Source organism: Sminthopsis crassicaudata, chromosome 5 (genome assembly GCF_048593235.1).
Source record: "Sminthopsis crassicaudata isolate SCR6 chromosome 5, ASM4859323v1, whole genome shotgun sequence".
NCBI lineage: Eukaryota > Metazoa > Chordata > Mammalia > Dasyuromorphia > Dasyuridae > Sminthopsis > Sminthopsis crassicaudata.
Window position 1 is genome coordinate 281,520,271 of NC_133621.1, and position 24,741 is coordinate 281,545,011.

The 24,741-nt window shown below is 33.8% G+C and overlaps 1 protein-coding gene across 8 annotated transcripts in view; it reads left to right on the top strand.

Moving 5' to 3' along the window:
* Window positions 1–716: 716 nt before the first annotated feature.
* LOC141544751 (uncharacterized) overlaps window positions 717–24,741 on the top strand; it is a 77,935-nt gene continuing 53,910 nt past the window's right edge. For 5 of the 8 annotated variants that reach the window (XR_012482784.1, XR_012482783.1, XM_074271263.1 and 2 more), the window contains exons 1-8: window positions 717–1,167; window positions 5,045–5,159; window positions 5,333–5,506; window positions 7,095–7,201; window positions 17,076–17,219; window positions 18,191–18,375; window positions 21,084–21,117; window positions 24,301–24,370. Coding sequence is in view for 6 of the 8 variants with exons in the window: in XM_074271263.1 (XP_074127364.1) it covers window positions 941–1,167; window positions 5,045–5,159; window positions 5,333–5,506; window positions 7,095–7,201; window positions 17,076–17,219; window positions 18,191–18,375; window positions 21,084–21,117; window positions 24,301–24,370 (1,056 nt within the window). In the remaining 2 variants the exon portion in view is untranslated. The remainder of the gene's footprint in view (window positions 1,168–5,044; window positions 5,160–5,332; window positions 5,507–7,094; window positions 7,202–17,075; window positions 17,220–18,190; window positions 18,376–21,083; window positions 21,118–24,300; window positions 24,371–24,741) is intronic. The other 3 variants (XM_074271264.1, XM_074271267.1, XM_074271266.1) reach the window with 3 other exon arrangements.

Here is a 24,741-nt window from a genome sequence, read left to right on the forward strand (position 1 = left end):
GTCCCTTCCAGGCTGGGCTGTAAGCTGTTCAGCTTCACAGAACTGTTAAACGGCTGTAAGAGACTTGAGAAATTATCGAGTAGAATCTCTTCATTTTACAGAAGTAACCCAATCTCGGAGAGGAAGGCCATCATTAAGAAAATAAGCAACAGAGCGGGTCCCGAGATTCTAACGGGAGACCTGGAGCTCACCCATCCTCGTGATCTGGAGCTTTGCACTCCTCGCGCTGAGAGCCAACGGACCCGGCCCCCGTGCCCTCACCACTGCGTGACTTGACAGTTTATCCTCGCATCCGCGTGAGCAGAGAACCTGATAAAAGCCGGTGCAGAAAGCCCGCACAGTTCACTTTCCCTCCTGCCGTTGACAGGGTTGCAGTCGGCTCTGAATCGATGATTAATGCTATGGGGCTCACAGGTTTCTAAACCTCTGGCCTCGGATTATTGACATTTCCCCTTTAATTCTCCCTTTAATTTCCCCTTTAATTCTTCCTTTAATTTATCCCTTTAATTTTTCCCTTTAATTCCCCCTTTAATTTCTCCCTTTAATAATCCCTTTAATTTCTCCCTTTAATTCTCCCTTTAATTTCTCCCTTAATTTATCCCTTTAATTTCTCCCTTTAATTTCTCCCTTTAATTCTCCCTTTAATTTCTCCCTTTAATTCTCCCTTTAATTTATCCCTTTAATTTTTCCCTTTAATTCTCCCTTTAATTTCTCCCTTTAATTTCTCCCTTTAATTCTCCCTTTAATTTCTCCCTTTAATATCTCCCTTTAATTCTCCCTTTAATTCCCCCTTTAATTTCTCCCTTTAATATCTCCCTTTAATTTCCCCTTTAATTCTCCCTTTAATTTCCCCTTTAAGTCCCCCTCCGAGCAGGCTGAAGGGCCCGAGAGAGGACTCCCCCATGAGTTCTACCTCCCTGCCCTGAAGCCTGCCTCCAGGATGAAGAAGATTTTCAATTTCGGCAAGAAGGGGCAATCTTCATCTAGCCGCTTCAACCTGCCGAGTTTCTTTGGCTCCCAACCGGTTTACCGCACCCAAGGATACCTGATCCAGAGCAAGGACCTCGGAAAGATCCATAAAGCTGCCTTGCGCGGGGATGTGGTGAAGGTGCAGCAGCTGTTGCTGCTCGGAAAAAACACCGTAAATGAACTGGATAAAATGAAGCGGTAAGTGCAAAGGGTGGGGGGCGGGGGAGAGAACAGGCTGACATTCCCTCCCCCCATCCGTCCACTTGAGCCCGTGTCCCCCTCCCCCCATTAACCCTGGAGAAATCAAACCCCCTCCGCACCTGGGGCAGGGGCAGGGTCAGTCTTTGCCTTGTAGAGATTGGATTGGAAGTCCCAAAACCTGGCTTCACATCCTAGCCTGTCCATTTTTAATGACTTGGAAACTCCTTCCTTTTACTTTTAACCAGGGTTCAACTAATTATTTCTTAATCAACAGCTATGTGAGAGTAAATACTATTCCCTCCTGCTGAATTGCTGACATTTCAAAAACGACTGTGTGAGACTATCCATGAGGATATTTGGGGGATTTTCTTGGGAAAGTTAGTGGAATGGTTTGCCTTTTCCTTCTTCAGCTCATTTTGACAGATGAGGAAATTGAGGCAAACATGGTTAAGTAACCTGACCAGGATCACACAATGGTAAGTATGTGATATCAGATTTGAACTCAGGCACCCATTGTACCACTTAGCTGTCCCAGCTGTTGTAATATGGATATGTGAAGAGTAAAAGTTTCAAGGCAGAAAATTAATCGCTGCTCTTAAGAACTAATATGTATATACACACACACACACACACACACACACACACACACACACACACACACACATACACACAAGACTCCTGTTTTGTAAAATAGTTTTAGATTTGGCAATTTGGCACAAGTAGGCCATCTTCATTTGTTTTTTGTTTTTTGTTTTTTGTTTTTTTTCATTAATTTCTGTGAAATTCTTGACCTTTTATTTTTCCAGATGAACTTTATTATTTTTTCTTGATCAGTGAAATAATTTCTTGGGAATTTGATTGGTATAGCACTACATAAGTAGATTAATTTAGGTAATATTGTCATTTTATTATATTTGCTCAGCCTTCCCAAGAGCACTTGCTATTTTTTCCAGTTGTTATTTATTGACTTTATTTCTGTAGAAAGTGTTTTGCAACTGTGTTCATATAGTTCCTGACTTACCTTGGCAGGTAGATTCCCAAATAGTTTATATTGTCAACATGTATTTTAAATGGAACTTCTCTTTATATCTCTTCCTACTGGACTTTGTTGGTAATATATAAAAATACTGATGATTTATGTGGATTTATTTTGTATCCTGCAACTTGGATAAAATTATGCATGGTTTCTAGAAGTCTTTTAATTGATTCTCTGTAGTGTTCTCTTAAGTATTCCATCATATTTTTTTAGTTTTTTAGTTGATTCTCTATAGACTTCTCTTAAATATTCTATCATATATTTCAGTATGTCAAATTCCACAACCTTCAATCCTTTAAAATGGAAGCTGCTAGATCCTGGGTAATTCTAATTGTGACTCCTTTGTATTTAAATTGTTTCTTTCTGACTGCTGGCAATATTTTTCCTTGGTCTAATAATTCTAAATTTTAGCCACATTATTCTTTGGTTTTCATTTTGGGGTCTCTTTCAGGAAGTGCTCAGTAAAATTTTAAATGGCTATTTTTACTTTCTGATTCTAGGTCATCAGGGAAGTTTGCCTTGATGACTTCCTGAAGGATGATGTCGAGGCTCTTTTTTTTTCGTAGTTTTCAGGAAGTACAATAATCCTTAAATTGTCCCTCCTAGATCTATTTTCCAGGTCATGTTTTTCCAAGGAGGTATTTTACATTTTCTAACTTTTTTGTTTTCGTTTCACTGGACTGATTCTTGTTGGCATTTATTTCCATTTGCTCAGTTCTGATTTTTAGTTACCTTTTAAAATTCTTTTTGTATTTGTCCACTTTAATTTTAAATGAGTTGTTTGGTTCTATGGGTTTTTTCCATTTCACAAATTTTGTTTTTTCAGGAGTTATTTCCTTTTTCCACTTGCTATTTAGCTCTTACCATTTCACAAATTTTGTTTTTTCAGGAGTTATTTCCTTTTTCCACTTGCTATTTAGCTCTTTTTTCTGCCAAATCTTTCCCAGGAATATCATCCTTTTACCCTGTCTCCTTTAATTTTGCTTATCCCTTTTCTGAACAAAAATGTGGACCTTTACATTGGATAAGCAAGGGGGACACCTAGATTGAGAGATAAAATTAGGAGTGTAAACTGAATTAACCAATCTCAAATGTTTTTAAGGTTACCTTGATAATGTCAATAATAAAAGGCTTCATCTCATCTCCACCTTTTCTAATTTAACTTTTAAAATTAACAGTTTATTTTTAAAAGATGCAAAAGCCTTGTTTTATTGTTTTTGTTTTATTTAATTACTAATTTAACTAGTCATTAGAACCAAATACTCAGAATGACTTGAATTCATATTCAGTCGCATATACTTTCTAATTAATGGGACCTGAGAAAATTTGTTTCTCAGTTTCCTCAAGTATGAAATGAGAATAATACCCACTTCCCAGGGTTCTTACAAAGATCAAATGAAGTAATATTTCTAAAGTGCTGAGCACAGTGTCTTGGACATAATAGATGCTAGTTTTTCTCCTTATCAAACTACATCTAAGCATGTCAACCATTGCAGTTGAGAGGATAGGGGAGACAGAAATATCTTCCACTTTACCTATCTTAGACACTCTGGAAGAAGGCATAAGGAAAAGGAAAAAGGAGTCCTCAAAAACAAGAAAAATTACAACATACATGTATGAATATTTATATACACATTCATTACTTCTGAAATATATGATTTTGTTGTGAATATTTCCTCTACCAATACATAACATAACCTCTTTACAACTTGATGTTATCAGCTATGGGCAGCAAGGTTTTCATTGAATAGAATGCTGGGTTTGGAATCGAGAAGACTCCATCTTTGTGAATGTGAATTCAAGTCTAGCCTCAGATACTAGCTGTGAGTCTCTTTGCAAGTCACTCAATCTTGTTTACCAGTTTCCTCATCTGTTAAATGAGCTGGAGAAGGAAATGGCAAACTGCTCCAATATCTTTATCAAGAAAACTCAACATGAGGTGACAGTCAAACAGGACTGAAATAACTACACCACAAAGATTGAAATACACTATGAATAAAAAATTCATCCTTCGTTGACCAAACTGATGATATCTTTATGACATTAGTTAGGTTGGTCAATGGGCAGCAGATATACCAAGTGCTCACTGTAAACCTTCCCAGCATGGTAGAACTTCCAAAACTTTTACTCTTCTGGAATAGCCTGTAGCAATACAGAGCCACTTCAACTGTACACTGCTGCATTTCAGTAAGCATTAGTTGAGAATGCACACATATGTGCCCATGTGATTGTAGAAAGATACAATATGCAAATATGTAAGGGCCTTTTTCTGAGGCAGTTGCTTTACTAAAAAATGTGTAGTTGTAGATGGATATTCTTATTGGGAAAAGTAATTAGTTATTAAAAGTTATTAGACTTGACCACCAGGCAGGGTGAAGCCCTGTAATCTGTTACAGGGAGGCTAAGGCTGGCAGATGTCTTGACTCATGAGTTCTGGGTTGCAGTGGGCCATGCCATAAGAACTCCATTTGACATCAGCATGGTTAATCCCAACAAGGGACCAGCAAATTTCTTCAGGAGAGGTGAAGCAGCTAAGGTCAGAAATTGAGCAAAGTTCCCATGCTAATCTCTGGTGAAATCTAAATTTACCTACTGGATATATTCTACTCCCACTTGCCAGCGATTTTGTCTATCATATCAACAATGAGAGTTAATTCATATTTTGTATTTAGGTGACAAGAGTGGTCATTTATTTTGGAGGTGATTTACAGTTTAGGCATAATAACAGTGCATGTTATATTAAAATATAAATATATATGTATATATATTTATATAAAACAATGGTAAAATTTTTATTGTTGTAGTATATTAACAAACATTACTCTCTCATTTCTGTAGAACACCTCTTCACCTGGCTTGTGCTAATGGATATCCAGATGTTGTATCTCTCTTAATAGAGAGAAAATGTGAACTCGACTTGTTAGATAATGACAACAAAACACCTTTAATGAAGGTATGCATTAGTTAACCATGCTTTTCCATGAAATGCATTTTGATTTCTTTGATTAAGAAAATTAATAGTAAATAAGTTACTAAGTTTGCTAACAATTAAATATCACTAATGATGCTTGAATATATTAAATTTTATATCATATTATTATTTCTTTATACATATTATACTGACAGGCAATAGAGTGTCAAAGGGAAGAATGTGCAACAATCCTGCTGGAACATGGTGCAGACCCTAATCTTAGGGATAGCCACAGCAACACTCTACTTCACTATATTGCCTCTGGTGGGAACAAATTCATGGCAGAAAAACTGATTGAACACAAAATTGATATTGATGCAAAAAACAAGGTAGAAGCAAACCTCTTGTATAATAAAGTAAATTATCAGCTAAAAAATCAAATAATGTCCATTTCACATATTTTATAATTCATTTATTCATGAAAGCATTTCTTTAATGGAAATAAATTAAAATCATTCTGTAGTCAAAATCCATCAGCCTTCAGAATTTTCTGATGCAGGATGGAGGGATGACGAAGGGGAGGAGTGGGCATGACACTGGAAGAGATTTCTTAAAACATTCATTCACATTCACATTCATTCCTAAGAAGGAAATACCCTCTACTACTGATTTAGACCAGCAATTGCTCTGTATTTTAAGCATGGATTCTTCAGCTGGGGTCCATTAATTTTAAAAGGACTATAATAAGTTTATAGTTATTTCAATGTAATTGTTTTGTTTTAGTTTTCTACATATTTTAGGCATTATTCTGGAAAAGGGGTCCATGACACAAAAAAGTTAAGAAACCCTGCGTTACTTACTGCAGTACTGCAGGTCACCCAGTCAATATATACTTGCCAGCATCAGGCCCTGAATCTAGGTCTTATTGACTTTAAAGCTTGCTAGCTAGCTATTTAATCACATCTGTCTCTCCAGAATCTTCTTTGCACAAAATATTAGGTCTGCTCTCCAGAATGCAATAGTTCCATCAGATATTGTGGAATTATACATTTAATTTTTTACTATTCTACATTTTATTTTTCTATTCTATTCTACATTTAAATTTTTACAATATGAATTTCACATGAAGAAATGTCACAATTTTTAGGAAAACTTTTTGAAATTTGTTCCTATTAGGTATAAAACTAGAGACAGAATTTTCACAGGAACAAATTTTTTTTAAGTACATGCTTCTTTATCCTAATTATTACACATTTAAATAATTTTCTCTCTAGAATTACTGAATGACTCCTGATTTTTTGGAGCAAAGGCTTAATTTGTAGTCATTACCACTTGAGAGAAAAAAAAAACAAAAAAACAAAGAACATATTAGGAAGGTTGGTAAGAAATGGAAAAGTCTAGATGAATGACTTTCTCCTGGGTTTAACCCTCTCAAGACAATATTTTTTTTAGTTTGTTTTGATGGTGGTTGTGGACATGGTGGTTGTTTTGAGAAGAATGGGTAAAGATAACTAGTCACCTTTAAACTCAGCCAGGATATAGCTTTATTTTAGTAGAGTTCTGAGGGGAAAAGTTTGGCTGCATTTGGACAATTGATTATGAAATGAAAATGGCAAGAAAGGAAGACACCCATGGAATAATACAAAATGGTCTCTAACAAATTCTGGATTTCTGTCTTATTACATAATTACTAGCTAGAAGGAATCCCAGAGACACCTAGTTTCATTATGTCATTTTTAATATAAGTAAACTTAGGGCCCAGAGAGGTGATATAAATTGCTTAATGATCACATAGGAATTAACTAATAGACAACAGGATTAATGCTGTGGTCTTTTAACTCCAATGTTCCATTGTGCCATACTTCCTTTCCATATCATCATCACATTTACAAGATGTTCACAAAATATCATAAAGTGCATTAAAGTAAATATAAAATGCTTGCTTATTATAATGGTATCTTTATTTTGACTTTGCAGGAAGGTCGTACACCACTTATGCTGGCAATTTCAGCAAGAAACATTGAGTTGGCAGATTTTCTCTTAAAGAATGGAGCAAATGTGAATGCCATGGATGACTCTAAAAGGTACAGCTTAAATTAATTACGTTAAATTAAACCTTAAAATTTTTAATAAAGCAACCTTTCTAGAGGAGTAAGATTAAATCATGGAATTTATATCATGGAACACTTAGTGAATGAGATTGAATATCATTAGAAAGGGGTGAAAAATGTCAACAAACATCAGCTATAAAAATAAAAATGCTTATTGATTCTGCAAGAAAGAAACCTCTTCACGTGAGCATATAAACTACTGTTTATTGGTAATTACTATTTGCAGTTTTCTTTATTGATTTGAAATTATTTAAGATTATTCCATAGAAGTTTTGAACTCTCGTGATTTAGTTGATTCTCTTGATGAAATAATCTTAATGTCACCCATGAGGATTGTAGCATTTAATTTCTGCTCCTTCTTCTTTCAATTTCTCTTAAGAATATTCACATTGACAAATGTAAATAAATAAAAGCATGATATGGTGAAATACTTTGATGGACCCCTTGATCTTATTGTCAATACTCATGATGCTGTTTCTTATTTTGATCCTTCCATCCAATCTCCTCTCACAGGACTTTTGTCGTTCTTCATAAAAAATCCAGGAAACACACTGATTCATTCCCTTGGTTCTTTTAATACTTGAGTACCAGTGCAAGCTTTTATTTTATTTTCAATACAATCTTAGCACACCTTTTTTCTGTTCATTTATGTCTTGACAATACTTACTATACATCAAAGTCATTATTGCCTGCACCTACTTATATTCACTGTACATATATGTCCATGGCTCTTTGGGATTATCTACAATTTTGATTCTTCTGAGATCATGTATTTGGGTTTGGAACTTTGAAACATTTACTGTGGCCAAAAATCATTCCTGAAAGAATATTGATGTTTATAAAATTAGTTTTTGAGACAGCATAATCATTAAAAGTACTGTGTAATTTTTTTTAAATGAGATCCGATTAGCTCTTTTCTTTTGAAGCCACTGCATTGTTGTTCTTCAATGGCCATGCAGGCTTTGTTGTATGCATGTATTTCTATACATACAAATAAACCAACTAGATAGAGTGACCCATTAAACTACACAGAATCTAGTTTGATCAGTTCTGACAGACATGACTGTTTTCAATAGTAAGGTGATTCAGGCCAGTTCCAATGGTTTTGTGATGGAGAGAATTATATACACCCAGTGAGAGGACTATGGGAACTGGGTATCGATCACAACATGGTATTTTCCTTTTTGTTGTTGTTTGCTTGCTTTTTTCCTTCTTTTTCATTTTTTTTCTTTTGATATGATTTTTTGTACAGCATGATAATTGTGGAAATATGTATAGAAGAATTGCACATGTTTGATATATATTGGATTACTTACTGACTGGGGAGGGGGTGAGGAGAAGGGAGAGAGAAAAAAATTTAGAACACAAGGTTTTGCAAGGGGAAAACTATGCATATGTTTTGTAAGTAAAAAACTTAAAAATAAAATAAATTTAATTAAAAACAAAAAGTTTTGAGTCCCTACTCACAGTTCGCATTAAAAAAAGCATATGTGACATTATGCAAAATAAAAGGATTGTGGACAAAGAAATTCCATCATTTAAAAAAAAAAAAAAAAAAAACAGCAGCAGCAGCAACCTTTCAAAAGAGAAGTAGGATTGGAGGAAAGGAGAAAGAAAGGAGCAGAGAAGAAAATGAGAAAGAGAGGAGAGAATACTTCATTCTTTACTCAGATATAATCAAATCAGTTTCTTTTAAGTCCTTCAGAATAGACATTGATCATCGTACTACTGAGAATAGCAAAATAATGCACATACCACAATTGAAATAGCCATCTCCCAATTGATGGGCATCTTGATTTCCAATATCTTGCCCTGAGAAGAGAGTTCCTACCAATATTTTTGTGCATATACATCCTTTTACTTTTTAAAAAATCTCTTTTAGTATTCATAATTAGTAGTCAAATTATTAAGTCAAATGATATGCACTGATTTATTGCTCTTTGTATACAGATTTTATCTTCTGATCATTTATCATTTGGAGCATAACTTTTTAATAAATTTGACTCAGTTTTTTCTGTTTGAGAAATAAGGTGTTATCAGGTGAAACTTACTTCAAAATTCTATTTACAATTACTGTTGCTAACTATATTTTCTCAGATTCTATTCCCTCTCTCCTTTCACACTGACCCTCCACAAAAGTGTTTTGCTACTGACCATATCTTCAACAAATATGCCCTCTAATTTTATCACCATCTCCCTTTCCTGTTTCCTATTCCCCTCCTAATTTTTCTGAGTTAGATTTCTGTACTTCTATTGAGTATGCATGTTTTTTCTTCTTTGAGCCAATTCTAATAAAATGAAAGTTGACTCTCATCCTTTCCTCCCCTACTTCCCATTCACTGTAAAAGCTCATTCTTGCCTCTTTTTTGACAGATAATTTACATTATTTCCTCTTCTCCCTTTCTCTTTTTCTCAATACATTCCCCCCTTAACCACCTAATTTCATTAATTTTTTAAAAAATATCATCCCTTTATATTCAATTTATAGCTGGGCCCTCTGTCTATATATGCTCCTTCTGTCATAATGAGAAAATTCTAATGAGTTATAAGTGTCATCCTCTATGTAAACAGATAAACCCTTATGATATCACTTTCCTGATTACCTCCTTATGCTTCTCCAGAGTCTGGTATTGAAAATCTGATTTTCCATTCAGCTATGATCATATCATCATAAGTGTCTGAAAATCCTCTATTTCATTTGATGCCTGTCTTTTCCTCTGAAGGATTATACTCAGTTTTCTGCATAAGTGATTCTTATTTGTAATGCTATCTCCATAGTTTTCCAGAATACCATAGTTCTAGCCCTTATCTTTCAAATAAAGAATCTGCTAAATCTTGTGTTATCTTTTCTTTTTTTAAATGGACTCTTTGTTTTAATTCACTCATTTAGGCACCTGCCATTACTAGCAAAAATTTCCAACATACACTATTCTTACTAACTTAGGGGAAACAACTTTCTGCTGTGCTTTATATATTTTTTTTTCATTCAAATTGGTTTACAAAATATGCTGTATTTTTGTACTGTCCAATAAAAGGTAGATGATTTAAAACAGATCCTATAGAAATGACATGTTATCAGTAATTTACAATTTAAAAAAATCCAGCCACAAAAATAAAGTCAAAGCTAAAAACAAGATTTTGCTACGAATCAGTGCTTCTATCACCCTTCTGAAAGAAAAGTTATTTTTAATGTGATGTAAAGGCAACATTGAAGATTTTTCTTTAAATTAACCACCTAATTTATCCCTAAAATTACAAAGAATCAAAGTCCCTTTACAGATCAAGTGCAGTAAACTAGATGTTCTTTCAGCACAAAGCAGCACTGGAAGTAACAGTTGTAGATGGAGTGGATTAGTTTTTCAGGGGCTGCTCCAAGATTAACATACATATATCAGATGTTATTCATCCAAGATCACAGACACAAATACAAATTGGATGTGAAGGAAACATGTTTCACACTTAGAGCTGACAATGTCCACTGTCTTTGCATCTTTCTGTATTGGATGACTTTTTAAAAACAATTTTTAAGTCAGGTCATGTCAAGCAGGCTGCTTTTGCCAGTTGCCAATGGTAATCTTGTGTTATCTTAACTGTAATTTCACTATAACTGAATTGTTTCTTCCTGTATGCTTGTAATATTTTCTCCTTGACCTGGGAGTTGCAGAATTTGACTATAATAATACATGAGTTTTCATTTGGGGATCTCTTTCAGAAGGTGATTGGCCAATTCTTTCAATTTGTATTTTATACTCTGGTTCTAGAATATCAGTTCAGTTTTCCTTGATCATTTCTTGAAATAAGATGTCTAGGCTTTATTTCAATTATAACTTCATATACTGTAATAATTCTTAAATTTTCTCTCGTGGACTGATTTTCCAGGTCAGTTTTTTTTTTTCATTTTTTTTGTTTTGATTTATTGTATCTGGATTTCTCATAATGCTTCCATTTACTGAATTACAATTTTTAAGGAAATATTTCCTAAAGTGAAATTTTGTACCTTTTTTCTCAATTGGAAAATATTCCTTTTTAAGTTATTCTCATTAGCTTTTCGATTTTCCTTTTGCACCATTCTCAATTCTTTTGCTAATTTTTTTCTTCTCTTTCTGTTATTTAATTTTTAAAAATTCCTTTTGAGCTCTTCCATGACCTGGGATCTATTTCATTTTTTCTTGGAGGCTTGTAATATAGGTTCTTGTAATCTTCTTCTGAGTATGTGTTTTGATGTTCCCTATCACCATATTATCTTTTATGGGTCAGAAACTTTTTTGCTATCTGCCCATTTTCCTAGCTTATTATTTGGCTTTTAAGTCTTTGTTAAAATAGAATTCTTTTTTCCCAGGGTAAAGGGTGCACTGTCCCAGGTTTCACTATTTGCCTTCCATGGTTGTGTTGGAGGTTTCACAGCTAACTTGCTGATCCTTTGGCTTTAGAACCAGGATAGAGTAGCCAACACTACTGTATTTTGGATAAGAGCCTCCCACAATATTCCCTGTGCATGAGGCCTCTCCATCCTGGAGCTCCGTGCATGGCATTGGTGCTGATTCACACACACACTCCCTATATCCCTCTGCTAATTAAGTCCTTCCAAAATATCTTCTGCTGGAAATGGGTTGTACTCCAAATATTTGTGGGTTCTGTCACTCCTAAACCTGTTCAGAGCCTTAATCTGATGTTGATTCCAAGGAAAGCCAGGAAGAGCTCAGGCACAGATCTGTCTACTGTCTGCCACCTTGTCTCCATCTTCTATAATTTCCTTTGTCTTCTCTTTTGATTAGATCTAGTTTTGCTTCTGCTTGATTTGAGATCAGGATATCTATGAATGCGTTTTTTCCCCTTTCAACTGGAATACATTATATTCTGTTCCAGCTTTTTCCCTTTACTATGTATTTATTTCTCTGCTTCAAAGGTGTTTCTTGTTAACAACATATTGTAAGATTCTGGTTATGAGCTTTAATTGTGTAGGGGAGTTCATTGAATTCACATTCACAGTGAAGGTTACTAACTTTTTTTCTGCCGTTCTATTTTTCCAGGTTTTATTTTTTTCTCTTTTCATCCTTTTCCTCCTCAAAAGTGTTTTGCTTCTAATCTTCAAACTGCCCTCCCTTTTGTCAACTTCCTCCCCTTTTCTTATCCCTTTCTCTTATTTCTTTCTGCCCTCCCTTCTATAACCCTTCTGCTTTCCTCCTACTTCTCAGTAGAATAAGAAAAACTTCTATACCACACTAAATAGGTATGTTATTCCCTCTTCAAGCCAAATCCTGTGAGTTTAAAGATGCTTGTCTCCCTCCCTGCTTTTTTTTCTTTTTCATGTGATGTGTTTTATCCTATTTTTACTCTTTCCTCTTTCCCCAGTACAATTTCTTTTTCACTTCCAATTATTTTTTATATCATGACATTAAGGTTAACTTAATCTACTTAAGTATGCCTCTTCTAACTATCTTGAGAAAGAATTATATGCATCATCTCCCATATAAAGATTCAAACATTTAACCTTTAAAATGTAGGTGTTTTTCTCTTTAATTTACCTTTTTATGCTTGTCTTGAATCTTTTATTTGAAGATAGAATTTTCTGTCTAGTTCTGGTGGTTTTTTCAGAAATTATTGAAAATCCTCTATTTTATTGGATTTTCATCTTTTCCCAAAAAAATGATAATGCTTAATTGTGTGGGGTTGTTTCTTGGTGTAGTCCATAATTCTTTACCTTCCAGAATACAATACTCCAGACACTCCAGTGCTTTAATGTGGCGTGGAATAGACCATGCTTTCTTTCTGGTACTTTTTGCAGTATTTTCTATTTGATCTGATAATTCTGGAAATTACCTATAATATTCCTTTCAGTTTTCATTTTGTGGGTCTCTTTTTGGAGATAATCAGTGGATTTTTTTAATGAATATCTTACTCTCTGGTTCTAGGATGTAAGAGCAGTTTTCCTCAATGAGAATTTAAAAAGTATGTTGAAATGAAAAATTGAAAGTAGTATCCAGATTCTTTTTTTCAGCATAGCTTTCAGGTAGTCCAATAAATTTTACATTGACTCTTCTGGATCTTTTTTTTTTCAATGAGCATTTTTACATTTTCTTCTATTTTTATTTTTTGGACTTTGTTTGATTCTTAGTATCCCATTGATTCAATCAATTCCATTTGAACAATTCTAATTTTAGTGACTTATTTTCTTCACTTAGCTTTGTTACCTGCCTTTGCATTTGACTAGTTGTACTTTTAAAGAAATTGTTCAATGAATTTTTTTTCCATTTCAACCAAATTTATTGTTTAAAGAATTTTATTTTTTAAATTATCTTCTTCAGTAGCTTTTTTTCCATTTCTCCAATCTTATTGTTTAAGAAGTTATTTTCTTCAGTCAGATTTTGTGCTTTTCCAACCTTTTGAAGTTCCTCCCCCCCCAAAAAACGAAAAAACGATTATTCTCCTGCATAGCTTTACCCTATTTTTTCTTTTATCTCTCTTTCAAGATCCTTTTCAAACTCTTTCTAGAGAGCTTTTTTGATGTTGAGATCATGAGATCCATTCAAATCCCACTTTGAGGTTTCCCCTGAAGTCATGTTGCCTTTGCTGTCTGCTTGCGATTCTCTATTCTGATCTTCCCTATCTCCAAAGTAGCTTTTTATGGTCAGAGCTCTTTTTGCCTATTTGCTTCTTTAAAAAAATTTGACCTCTGCTTATAGGGCATAGGGGGAAATTGTCCCAATCTTCTTTGGCAGGGCACGAGAACCTCTTACTGATAGTTCAGGGGCCAGAGTTGCTGCAAGTTTTCCCACTTACTGGGTGGCCTGACTAAGTTCCACCTGTTATACTGATTTTTGGGGGCTTACAAATTTTTTTATACTTGTACTGAAGGTTTCACATCTGTTCTGCTGATCACTGGTCTTCTGAACCCAGAATAAGTAGCCAACACTGCTATATTTTTGCTAAGAGCCTCCCTTTATATTCCTTGCCTATAGTGGGCCATTTTCCCTCCACCCAACTGAGCCAGACCTTTCCTAAAATCCTTCCAAGATGGCTTGAGTTGGAAAATTATTACTGTGAATGTTTCTGGGTTCTGTTACTCCAGATTCCATTCAGAAGCTTGATTTAGCATTGATTCTGAGGATTTGTTCTTATACTTTAGGATTAGATTCTTTAGTTTTCAATTAATTTTCATTTCTTTTTTTTCCCACTGCCCTTTGTTGAATTTAATCATATGTCATTAAGAGAATGAAAAGAATAGATGTAATATTTTGAATGACTTCTAGGAATTGAGCTAGAGGAATAAGCAGCAAATCAGTGTAGCTACCATATTCACCTCCAAACAAATATAAAATCATTTCCAAAACAAATTTGGGCACAGTAGAATCATGAAAAAGACAGAGAGAAATAATCTGTGACCCCAAGGAACTTGAAAAGTTAGCAGAAAATTAGCAGGTAAAAGGGGAGGAAGCCACCAACAAACTCCACCTCTGTAGCCCTTGATAAAAACTGAGCACTAGTATGGTGGAGTAGGCAAATACCAACAGTTGTATGGTCAGAATGGTCAGGGGAACAGGGAGACTAGTTCTGAGAATTGTCACATCCTTCACTCTAGCCCCTAACAAACTGGTAATCTCCAGAGGCCCCAGGAAAATAAGTAGAGCCTGAACCTTCATGTACCTATGCAAACAGGCAGCTGCCAGTGACTGGATCACCATGTCCTTCAGTGTATTCAGGGTGAATGCAGAAACATTCAGTACACACCAGATGCCACCACTAATCATCTAACTCAGTAGCAAGTAAGCTGCTAGACCCTGAGGGCCTCCAGCAGTTCCAAAGGATAAGCAAAAAAAAAAAAAAAATTAAAGATAATTATGTAAAACAATTAGATTAAGTAGATGAAGACACAAAGTCATAAGAAGGCAACAATGTCAAAACATCTATGGGCAAAAAAAACCCCAACGAAAAGTTCTTTTTCTTTTCCCAATTTTTCTTTTATGATTTTTGTAAGCTCCTTTCAGAGCTCTCCTAAAAGTTCTTTCTGGGCCTGCAAACACTCCTTTTTCTTTATGGATGGGGTGGGGTGGCTGACACTAAGGGAGGCTTGTTACAGGTAACTTGCTACTGAACCAATGTCCTAATGTTTGTGCCTGCCCTCTTTTAAGGCTGTTTCTGCATTTTTCCATAGATATACTGAAGCAGTGTTAGTCTGACTATAGTGGCTGCTTGTTTGCTTAGGTACCTATATGTCTGGGGTCTGCTTATTTGCCCAGAGTTACAGAAGTCTGTCCTCTGGAGGTTACCTGTTTATTTGGGGCTATGATAAAGCATGTGGCAGTTCTCAGAGCCGAAGTTTGTCTATTCCCCTGACTATGCTGAAGTACATGGGTGATGCTGGTGTTGGCTTTTGCTTCCTTCTCTGAGCCGACACTCAGAATCTACTGCTGGTTTTCTGAGATGCTTCCTGTCTGGACTGCATGTCCCTTTTATTAAAATGAGACCTTTCCTTCCAATCTTCCAAGGTTCTTAAGGCTCATAGATTGTTTCATTCCATCCTTTTCATGGTTCTGCTTTTACAGCACTTTTATTGGGGAGCTATTTTATGTTGTTTGGAGGTAAATGTGAAAGAGTTAAAGTGATTTACTATTTAGTCCACAATTTTGAATGCTGAACTGAATAGTTAACTAAAAAAAAAAACAAAAAAAAAAAAAAACAACAACAACAAAAAAAAAAAAAAACCCTAACCTTTTTAGACATGTGATATTAACTACTGATACCAGAGTTTAGGATTCCATCAATATATTTCAATAAATGCGTTTTTAAAATCTATGACTTTTCCAGTGAAGATTCGCCTTACATGAATTGAACCTTTAATAGAATTGGCAGTTTATCACTTATCACTAAATAGTCAAGGGATAGCAAATCTTCCCATTATATCATTTCAATACTAGCTTAGGTAAAAAGCCCATGCATCAGTATGCAATATGCTCAGTATTTCAGAATATTTATATTTTTATCAATATGGATATTCCTTCCACTTGTTCAGCTTTTAAACACTCTTTAATCTTTTTTTTTTTTTTTTTTTTTTTTTTGGCAATTGGGTCTAAATGACTTGCCCAGGGTCATGCAGCAAAGAAATGTTAAGTGTTAAGATTTGAACTTAGGTCCTCCTGACTTCAGGGTTGGTTCACTGCACCATGTAGCTGCCCCTTATCACTGTTAATCCTAATAAAATGCCTTTGTGACTTCATAGTCTTTCTCAAATCAACTATCTTCTGGTGATTAATTCTTCTTAATTTACAAAAGTTTGTCCTAAAACATGAAAGTTCATTGCTGTATTCGTGCTCAAAAAGTTTCAGAAAGACATAAAATAGCTTATTCTGGTTTTGCTTTAGACAAGCAGTGGTCACCTCTACATTATGATGGAACACTGGAGTAAGAATTCATTGGAGTGGCTAAGATTATTTCTAATTATTTTCAAAGGGCTTCCACTTTACTTTTAAGGCTAGTAAACAAGCTGAATTAGCTTAATGGTTTCATACAAGGAATACTGTGGGGTTTTTTCTCTTTTTTTTTTTAACATTATGATTAATTTCACAATCCCCACTAAAATTGAAAGAAGACAAAAAAAAGTTGTCTTTTCCATCTTTTTGTCTGGTTTTTATTAATATTTGTAATTCTGCATTCGAACCATCATAGTACTGCTCTCCCAACATACATGTGCTCATGATGCACATATATATATATATATATATATATGTATGTATGTCTGTATTGAGTAAAGAAAATATGAGATATCCTCTTATTGAAGGATGTCCAGAAAAATATGATAAATGTGACTAGTTAAAATTTTTAAAAACAAATTGCTTCTTTGGTATTCTAGAACGGCCCTTATGATTGCTGTCAGTGTCGGTATGGAAGCTTTAGGCTTGGTCACTCTTCTTCTTCAACATAATGCTGATCACACTCTCCAAGATAATGATGGATGGATAGCTGAGAAGTATGCTAAGCTCTATGGTTATCCTGTGTAAGTGCTAACATAATTCATGTCTTTATATCATTACATCTAAAAGAATATTTCCTCCATAAAATTGAGAGTGAATGTGGCTTTCATAGTTTCATATTATAATAATTGCCTGGCAAGCATCCTGGCAAACTACAGCTCTGAAAACTGCCACGTGCTTCAGCATAGCACCAGGCAAACAGGCAACTTCTTGAGGATAGACCTCTATCTGTTTTGTATTTAAGGTTACTAAAAAGGAATTGAGCAAATGGAAAATTTAGGCTATCAAAGTTCAGTATGACATAAACAAAAGGGATATAAGAGAGTCATAGTCTGAGATCAGAATTTTCAGAAATAATAATAGCCGCCATTTTAATTTTTTAAGGTTTTCAAATGTTTACAAACATTTTTGTATTTGATCTTCAAGGAGTTATATAATTTAATAATAATAATAATAATGTACATTTAGAAGTGGTTTTTGTCTTTGTTTCTATTTTAATGTTTTACTGATATCTCTCAACTATAAGAGACCTAAAGTTTTAATTTTAGGGAAAAATCACATATCTTGGATGCCTTCATATGAGTGATAACAAAAAAGAATCATAAATATTAATAGTCAACATTGGAATTCACAGAGAAGCAGTTTTCAGGGGTAAGGATGTTCACCTTGGAGTGCTGTGGTGAGATCATGCCCCTCATGCTATGTGTGACCTTGGACAACTGTAACCTTTCTGGGATTTAGTTCTTCATTGATAAAATAAAGAGATGATTGTTGATCCCCCAAATAAGCTTTATCAGTTCTAAGCCTAGAATTCTATAATATTGTGACTCTGAAGACAAGTGTATTACATCTAAATTGATTAGTATTGTTCTCCAGACTTTAGTTTTTACTAAAACAATAAAAAAAATCTAATATTTGAGATACACAAAGACTTGTTACATGCAATTTTTATCTTGGTTGATGTACTCTTATTATGTTTTACTTTTTATTTTAGAAATATTTATCACAAACAAATTGAAGACCAGAAGAAACAAATTGAAAAAGAGAAGGAAAAAATTGAAAAACCAAAGGTAAAGATTGAAAAACAGAAGGAACAAATTGAAAAGCAGAAGCCCTGTACGCCCCAAATCAGCTGTTCAGACAAGACTTCTGATATTGCACCATCCCTGGACAAAAAAGGTAGAACTGACAAACCCAAATAATAGTTAATTTTTAAAAAATGAAGAGCAATCTTAAAATTCATATATTCTGGGGTTTTTTCTATTTTCGTTTTATATTTTAAAATAATAACTGGTTTATCTTTGGTTAATGATTTAATTACCTCTGTACTGTACTATCTGAAACTACAAAAAACGTATTTGTGTTATTATCTGCTTTATTAGGAAAAAGAATCAAGCTACACTATGAATTTTCTGATTTCCAAATTATTTTAAACATGTTTAAGCAAATCATATGAAAATTCTTTAACACAAAATAGTAAATATTGTATTTGGCAATATGATGTTTTTATTCTTAAATGTGAAATAAATAATGAATATTACTTATGATTGAATATAGATTGATTGATAGAATGATCAAACAGCAGAAGAGCAGAGTCTTCTCTTTTGGAACTCAGTAAATCACTTATTCAAGTGGAAACACCTTTAAATGTTTTCAAATTTTTATAGTGTTCATAAAGCTTTCCCTTAATACAAACTAAAGAAAAATAAAAAATCAAAAGAATTAGGGCAACCAGCGAACAGAGGAGCAGATTTGAAAGGTAATGCATATGATCCTTCATTTTCTGCAAATATTTTTCATACACGCCCACTTCCAACTTGACCCTCAGAATACTTTACATCCTTCTGATTCAGATAGTTAAATGATAGAGCATTTTCTGGTTGAGTTTCTAACACTATAGCTTGCTAGCTGGCCCATTTGAAAAGTTAATGACCTAGATTTGCAATAATAAATTCATCTTAAATGATTATTTTTAAAATAATTTATCCATTACCACATGAGAAAGATAATATGGTTATTCTGGTGATTCCTACTTGAATGCTGATGAAAGCAGAAAGCTTAGATGACTTCCTTATAGGAAAGCATAGAGGAAAACATTTTAAGAATTGGGCATTACATTGTCAGAAGGAGATGAGTGATGTAAAGCTTATGGAAGAATAGAGGAATTACAATGGCAGAAAAAGCAGTATATAATTTTAGTTATATTTTATTGCTGCCTAAAAAAATCCTTTTCCAATAAAACACTTTCAATCCTATTGTTTGTGAGTTGAAAATTGATCATCATTTTTCCTTATTTATTAATTTGTAAAATGGTTGATCTCTGGCTACTTTTATAAAATTGTTGTGACATTTAAGGAAGGAAAGTGAAATTCTATTCATCAAAAATCTAACATTATTTTTTATCATGCTAATTACATATAAAATTTTTTAAAACTCCTAATCCAATTTTAATAAAAATTATTACATTAATGATCTCATGATGAAATCAAAGAAAAAGTTATAGTCTGTAACAGAATTTAATATAAGTACAATTAAAGAGTATGGCTTATTGGTGATAGAACTGTACCCAGATATGTTCAAGGAAGGTATCAGAATATAGACATACAAGGTCAAATTCCAGCTTATGGATAAATGTATTAATGTTGGTTTAAAATGGCTAAAATAATTAGGAGTTAATGTTGGTTTAAAATGGCTAAAATAATTAGGAGTATAAATAAGTTAATTATATGATTGCTATTATAAAATGCATTTGCTTTCTCCCAAATATTCATCTTCTACCATAAGACATTTATTTGGTCCACCTTATTTTCTGTTCATCAAAAAATTGATAAAATTCATTATTTGATAGGTTTGTATAGTAATAATAGAATTGCTTAATTACACATTACGTTGTTTTGAACTTAAGTATTTTTCCCTTTGAGTTTTACTAATAGAAAACCCTATGCATATAAGTTTTCCTATAGATTACATTTTCAAAATGAACCAGACTCATTATCATGAACAATGAGTGTGCTAGAGCCCTGGTCCTGGTCCCTAGAAGTCCTTTTTTTTTTAACATTCCTGGAACCAACATCTTGTTTTCTATATTAAGTATAATAATAAAATAATAATATATAATAATATAATAATAACTATAAAATAACTAGTTATATTTATTGGTGACTTTGATATGTTAATTCAGGGTTATGGTGGAAAAAAACACAGTTTATCCATAACATTTAATAGATAATAAATTCTTTTAGCACATGATTCAAATAGTTTGAAATTTTTAAATGAACTGAATGTAAGTATTTTAGTTATTTAATTCTTAATTCTTTTGTATTTTATTCTCTTCTGATTAGTAACAGCCGTAACTCACATTAAAATAGTGTTCTAATGTCTTCAAATTGTTTTCTTCACATTATTTTTGCCCTTATAATTTTTGAAATGTATGCTTTAGGGGAAATGTCTAGAAACTTTATTTTTAAGTAATATTTTCCCTTTTAAAAAAACGATTAGAAGATGGACTTAAAAACTTGGAATTGGACATTAGAGGTAATCTGATGTAACTCCATTTGGGAAAATTCACCATTAATGGTATTTACCTTCTGTCTTGGGAAAGAGATAACATGCTCTGTCAGTGTGAAGCAGTTAATGTAACCAGATCATTGACAGATATCCAATACTTTAAGACCCACCTCGTTCTACTAAAAGATAATAATACTACATTTATCTTATTTGACGCAATTCCATTTAAATCATATTGTTATTGCTCAAAAAGTACACCATACAATGGCTTTAGAATTATGCTTTTCATATTACGCTTTATAGAAGTTTTTTAAAAGTATGCTTTTCATATTCTATTTATGTATCAAATTTTAATTGTATTTTAATTTTTTCTATAATAGCAGAAGATGGTATTGTAGAAGACTCTATAAGCAGGTATGGTTCATAGCAGTTTTACATTTCTTTTAATTAATCCTCTTGAACTAGTCTTCCATGAGCTTTTCAATCAAGAGCAAAGCAGACTCTTATGACTCCAAAAGCTATATCTTTTATTTCACCAATTTCCACTATCACATTAATCCATGTTTATCTTTCAAAAAATTTAGGTTTACTTAACTCTAATTGGTACGAGTGTATATGCATTTATCTATATATGTACATTATTATGTGTATGTATGTATATATGTGTATATACGCATAATATACAAATAATATGCCAATATATAAACACATACATATATGTATTTATGCACACTGTATGTGTAAGCATGTATGCTTATTTATGAGATTGGCAACTGCTCTGTGTTGAGTGTTGCCTGGGAATGCAGAAGGATTAAGTGACTTGTTTGGGCTACAAAATCAGTATGTGACAAAGGAAGAATTTGAATCCACAATATTTTTACCCACTTCTTACTTCTTATCCACAATGCCCTTATATAACTATTAGCAAATAGTTAATAAATGAATGAAAAAATGAACCGCTATGTTCCATATGGCCACACCACATAGTAGCCACCTGGAATGAATTCCTAGCAAGCCTTTTGAGGCACATCTGCAATGCAAAGATGTATCATATTATACTTGTGGAAATTTATCTAAGTGCTCAGTTGAAGGAATTATCAAGATGGAGTGGGAATTAGTCACTGGGACCAGGATCCTAAGTTAAGACAAGAAATGGTATTGGAAAATTCTCAGCAAGGAGAGAAGCAATAGAAAAGAAGAAAGTGTCTGGTGAGTACTTTCTGCTTGAAACTCTTGTGAACAACTATGGTACAAAGCTACTTTTCACTTTGAGACTTTAGCAGGAATATTTTTTTCCCAGTTAAGAGACATGTGGGCAAACGGGCATTGTATCATAAGAAGTGGTAAACCTTTTTTAAAAAACAATTTCTCTAGAGATGCTATAAAAGCAAACAGATGTAGCAGAGCATTAACTGTAAAAGCCATTAGCAGTAATGATCAAAGACTAAGTATCTCACTTCTAGTGAGCTTATTTTCCCACTTCACAGAATGTTTATTTTTCAGTGACCTATAGATTCTGCACTCTTTATTGCTGTCAATGACTTAGTCTTACTACAAAAAGAGATGAAAAGTCTAGGGGAAAAAAACCCTTTCCACTTTCTAGATGATCAAGTAGAATCAAGTATTAGTAGAAATGATTTTTTTAAATTAAAAATAAATAGAGAACCTAAAAGAGGGAAAACAGGGAGTGATTGTGTCAGGAGGTTGGTGGGAAGAATCCTGTGATACCAAGAAGCTGAACATTTCGTACCTTTCTAACTATTTTTATCCAAAGAATGAAGAGAAGTACCACATATATAAAGCACCAAGGTACCAGGCTGGGAGAGCAGTTCCTAATGTGACAAATTCACCCGAAATATTTATCACAATCACAAACAATGGCATTTGTTAATGTGAAACAGCGTATGGGCTAAATCATATAAATCATAAAGCAAGATACTTCAAGTAACATGGCTTTTTAAAATCAGAGGGAAGAGCGAGAGGGAAATAAGGACTTGACCTAGGGAGTAAAGACACCATTAGCAAGGAGTTAGGGAGTGGGTAGGAAAGGGGCTGGGTAAGAACAAATTCTCCTGTAAATTGCCTTGATGATTGAGTCAGTCTTAGATATTCTAACAAGACAGTCCCAGGAAACTGATCTCCTTTTGCATGGGATTATGGCTGATGGACATATTGCAAAATTTACATTATTCCTATTAATGGGGACAGAATGACCTCTTTTAGATCTGAATTTAAGGAAAAGCAAATGCGAATATGATTTTTGAAGCCTTAAGAACTTGGAAAATAGAGATTGAAAGTTAATAAAATTCAGGAGTCTTGAATTTCAGGAGAAATTGAAGTGACTTGAAGGAGAAAGATTCCAGCTAAAGGAAAAAAAGGAGCCGAGTCCAAGGAGGATTTGAAAAGATGGAGGACGACATAACAAAGACAAAATGAAGACTATAAGAAAAAAAGAGAAGGAATACAACTGAGAAGAGAAGAAAAAGAAAAAAAACAAGACAAAACAAGAAAAATCTGTGGGCACTTTTAAGGAGAAGGAAAAGGAAATCAGGGATGCTAGCAAGGAAATAGAGCTTTAAAAAAAATGGGGGGGGGGAAGATGTCTTGATGCTAATAGATCCTAAAGAGCTGGGAAGAGAACCTTAGGGTCAGTGGACAAGGAGTGGGAATGGGAATAAAGATAGAATGGATTCATCCTTTGTCATTTTCAGCAAGTGTCCCCCAGCAACTCAGACACAACAGTTGTCCATCTACATTATTTCCTGTCTGGAAGTTCCCTGCACCAGTCCATCATAAGTGATATACCCCATCCTCCTTGAATTCTGGACCCAACTACCCTCCCCTTCCACCCCAAGTGAGTTGCAATTCTTTGAAGGCAGATTACCACAGCAGGTGTAAAATTTGTATCTAGCAAGGAAGATAAATGCTTAAAACTTTTCTGAGTCATACATTTTGGAAAGTATGACCTACTCTCATATCTGAAGGGCAGTTAGGAAAAGTAGTGGGTGCTATCCTGGGCTTGGAATCAAGAAGACTCATATTTATGAATTATAATCTGGATCACATACTTATTATCTTGTGACTCCAGGCAAGTCTCACTTAATCCTATTTGCCTCAGTTTCCTCATCTGTGAAATGAACTGGGGAAAGAAATGGCAAGTCATTTTGGTACCTTTGGCAAAAAAAACCAAATGGGATCACAAAGTCAGATGCTGAAACCAGTTGGGGGGGTAAGAAAAAATAAGTCAGTGAAAGTTTCTCAGAACCAAGTAGGGAAGGCTTGGAGAAGTGACATGTTACAATTTCCAGGGTTTTGTTGGTTCTGTGTTTTATAATGTCCCATTGTGTTCATTTGTCAACTTTAGAAGAGTGTAAAAATTAAAAATAATCTTGTTCTGGAGGACAGACTGACTGATAGTTTCTACATTATTTTCTTCTTAGTCAAAATAAATCTTGGAATAGGAATCATTGATAATACCCTGATCAATTAACACGTCCTTTGTAATGTATCATTTGATGGCAAAGCAACAACTGAACAGCAATTGTTGATGACTGATTTCTGGAAATGTACTAATTTTGGGTTATTTTTTTTTGAAAGATTCTCTGACAATATAGGATCTGATAAGGCTTGGCTAAGCACAGATGATGAACTGGATTTTGATACAAAGGTAAAGTTTCTTTATTAATTTTTTCTGTTTGGAGGATGTTTTGCTTTATTTTAAAAAATTGCAAACAATAGTATACAATTTCTCTAGTATTTAACACTAAAGATCCACATGGAGTTAAATGAACCCAAATGATTCTAAAGCATATAAGCTTTTATTCTGTTTCAAGTTTTCTTTCAAGTTCCCCACTGCTAGCTTATTTTTTTTTGTTTGTTGTTTTTTTTTTTTTCTGAAAAACTAAATGAAATAAACTTTTATAAAATTTACCTTCTGCTAATATTTCTATGTCTCTCCATATTTCCTTGTACCTTTGTGTTTATCAATGCACTGAAAAGAATCTTAGATTTGGAGTAGAGGACTAGGCTTCATATCTT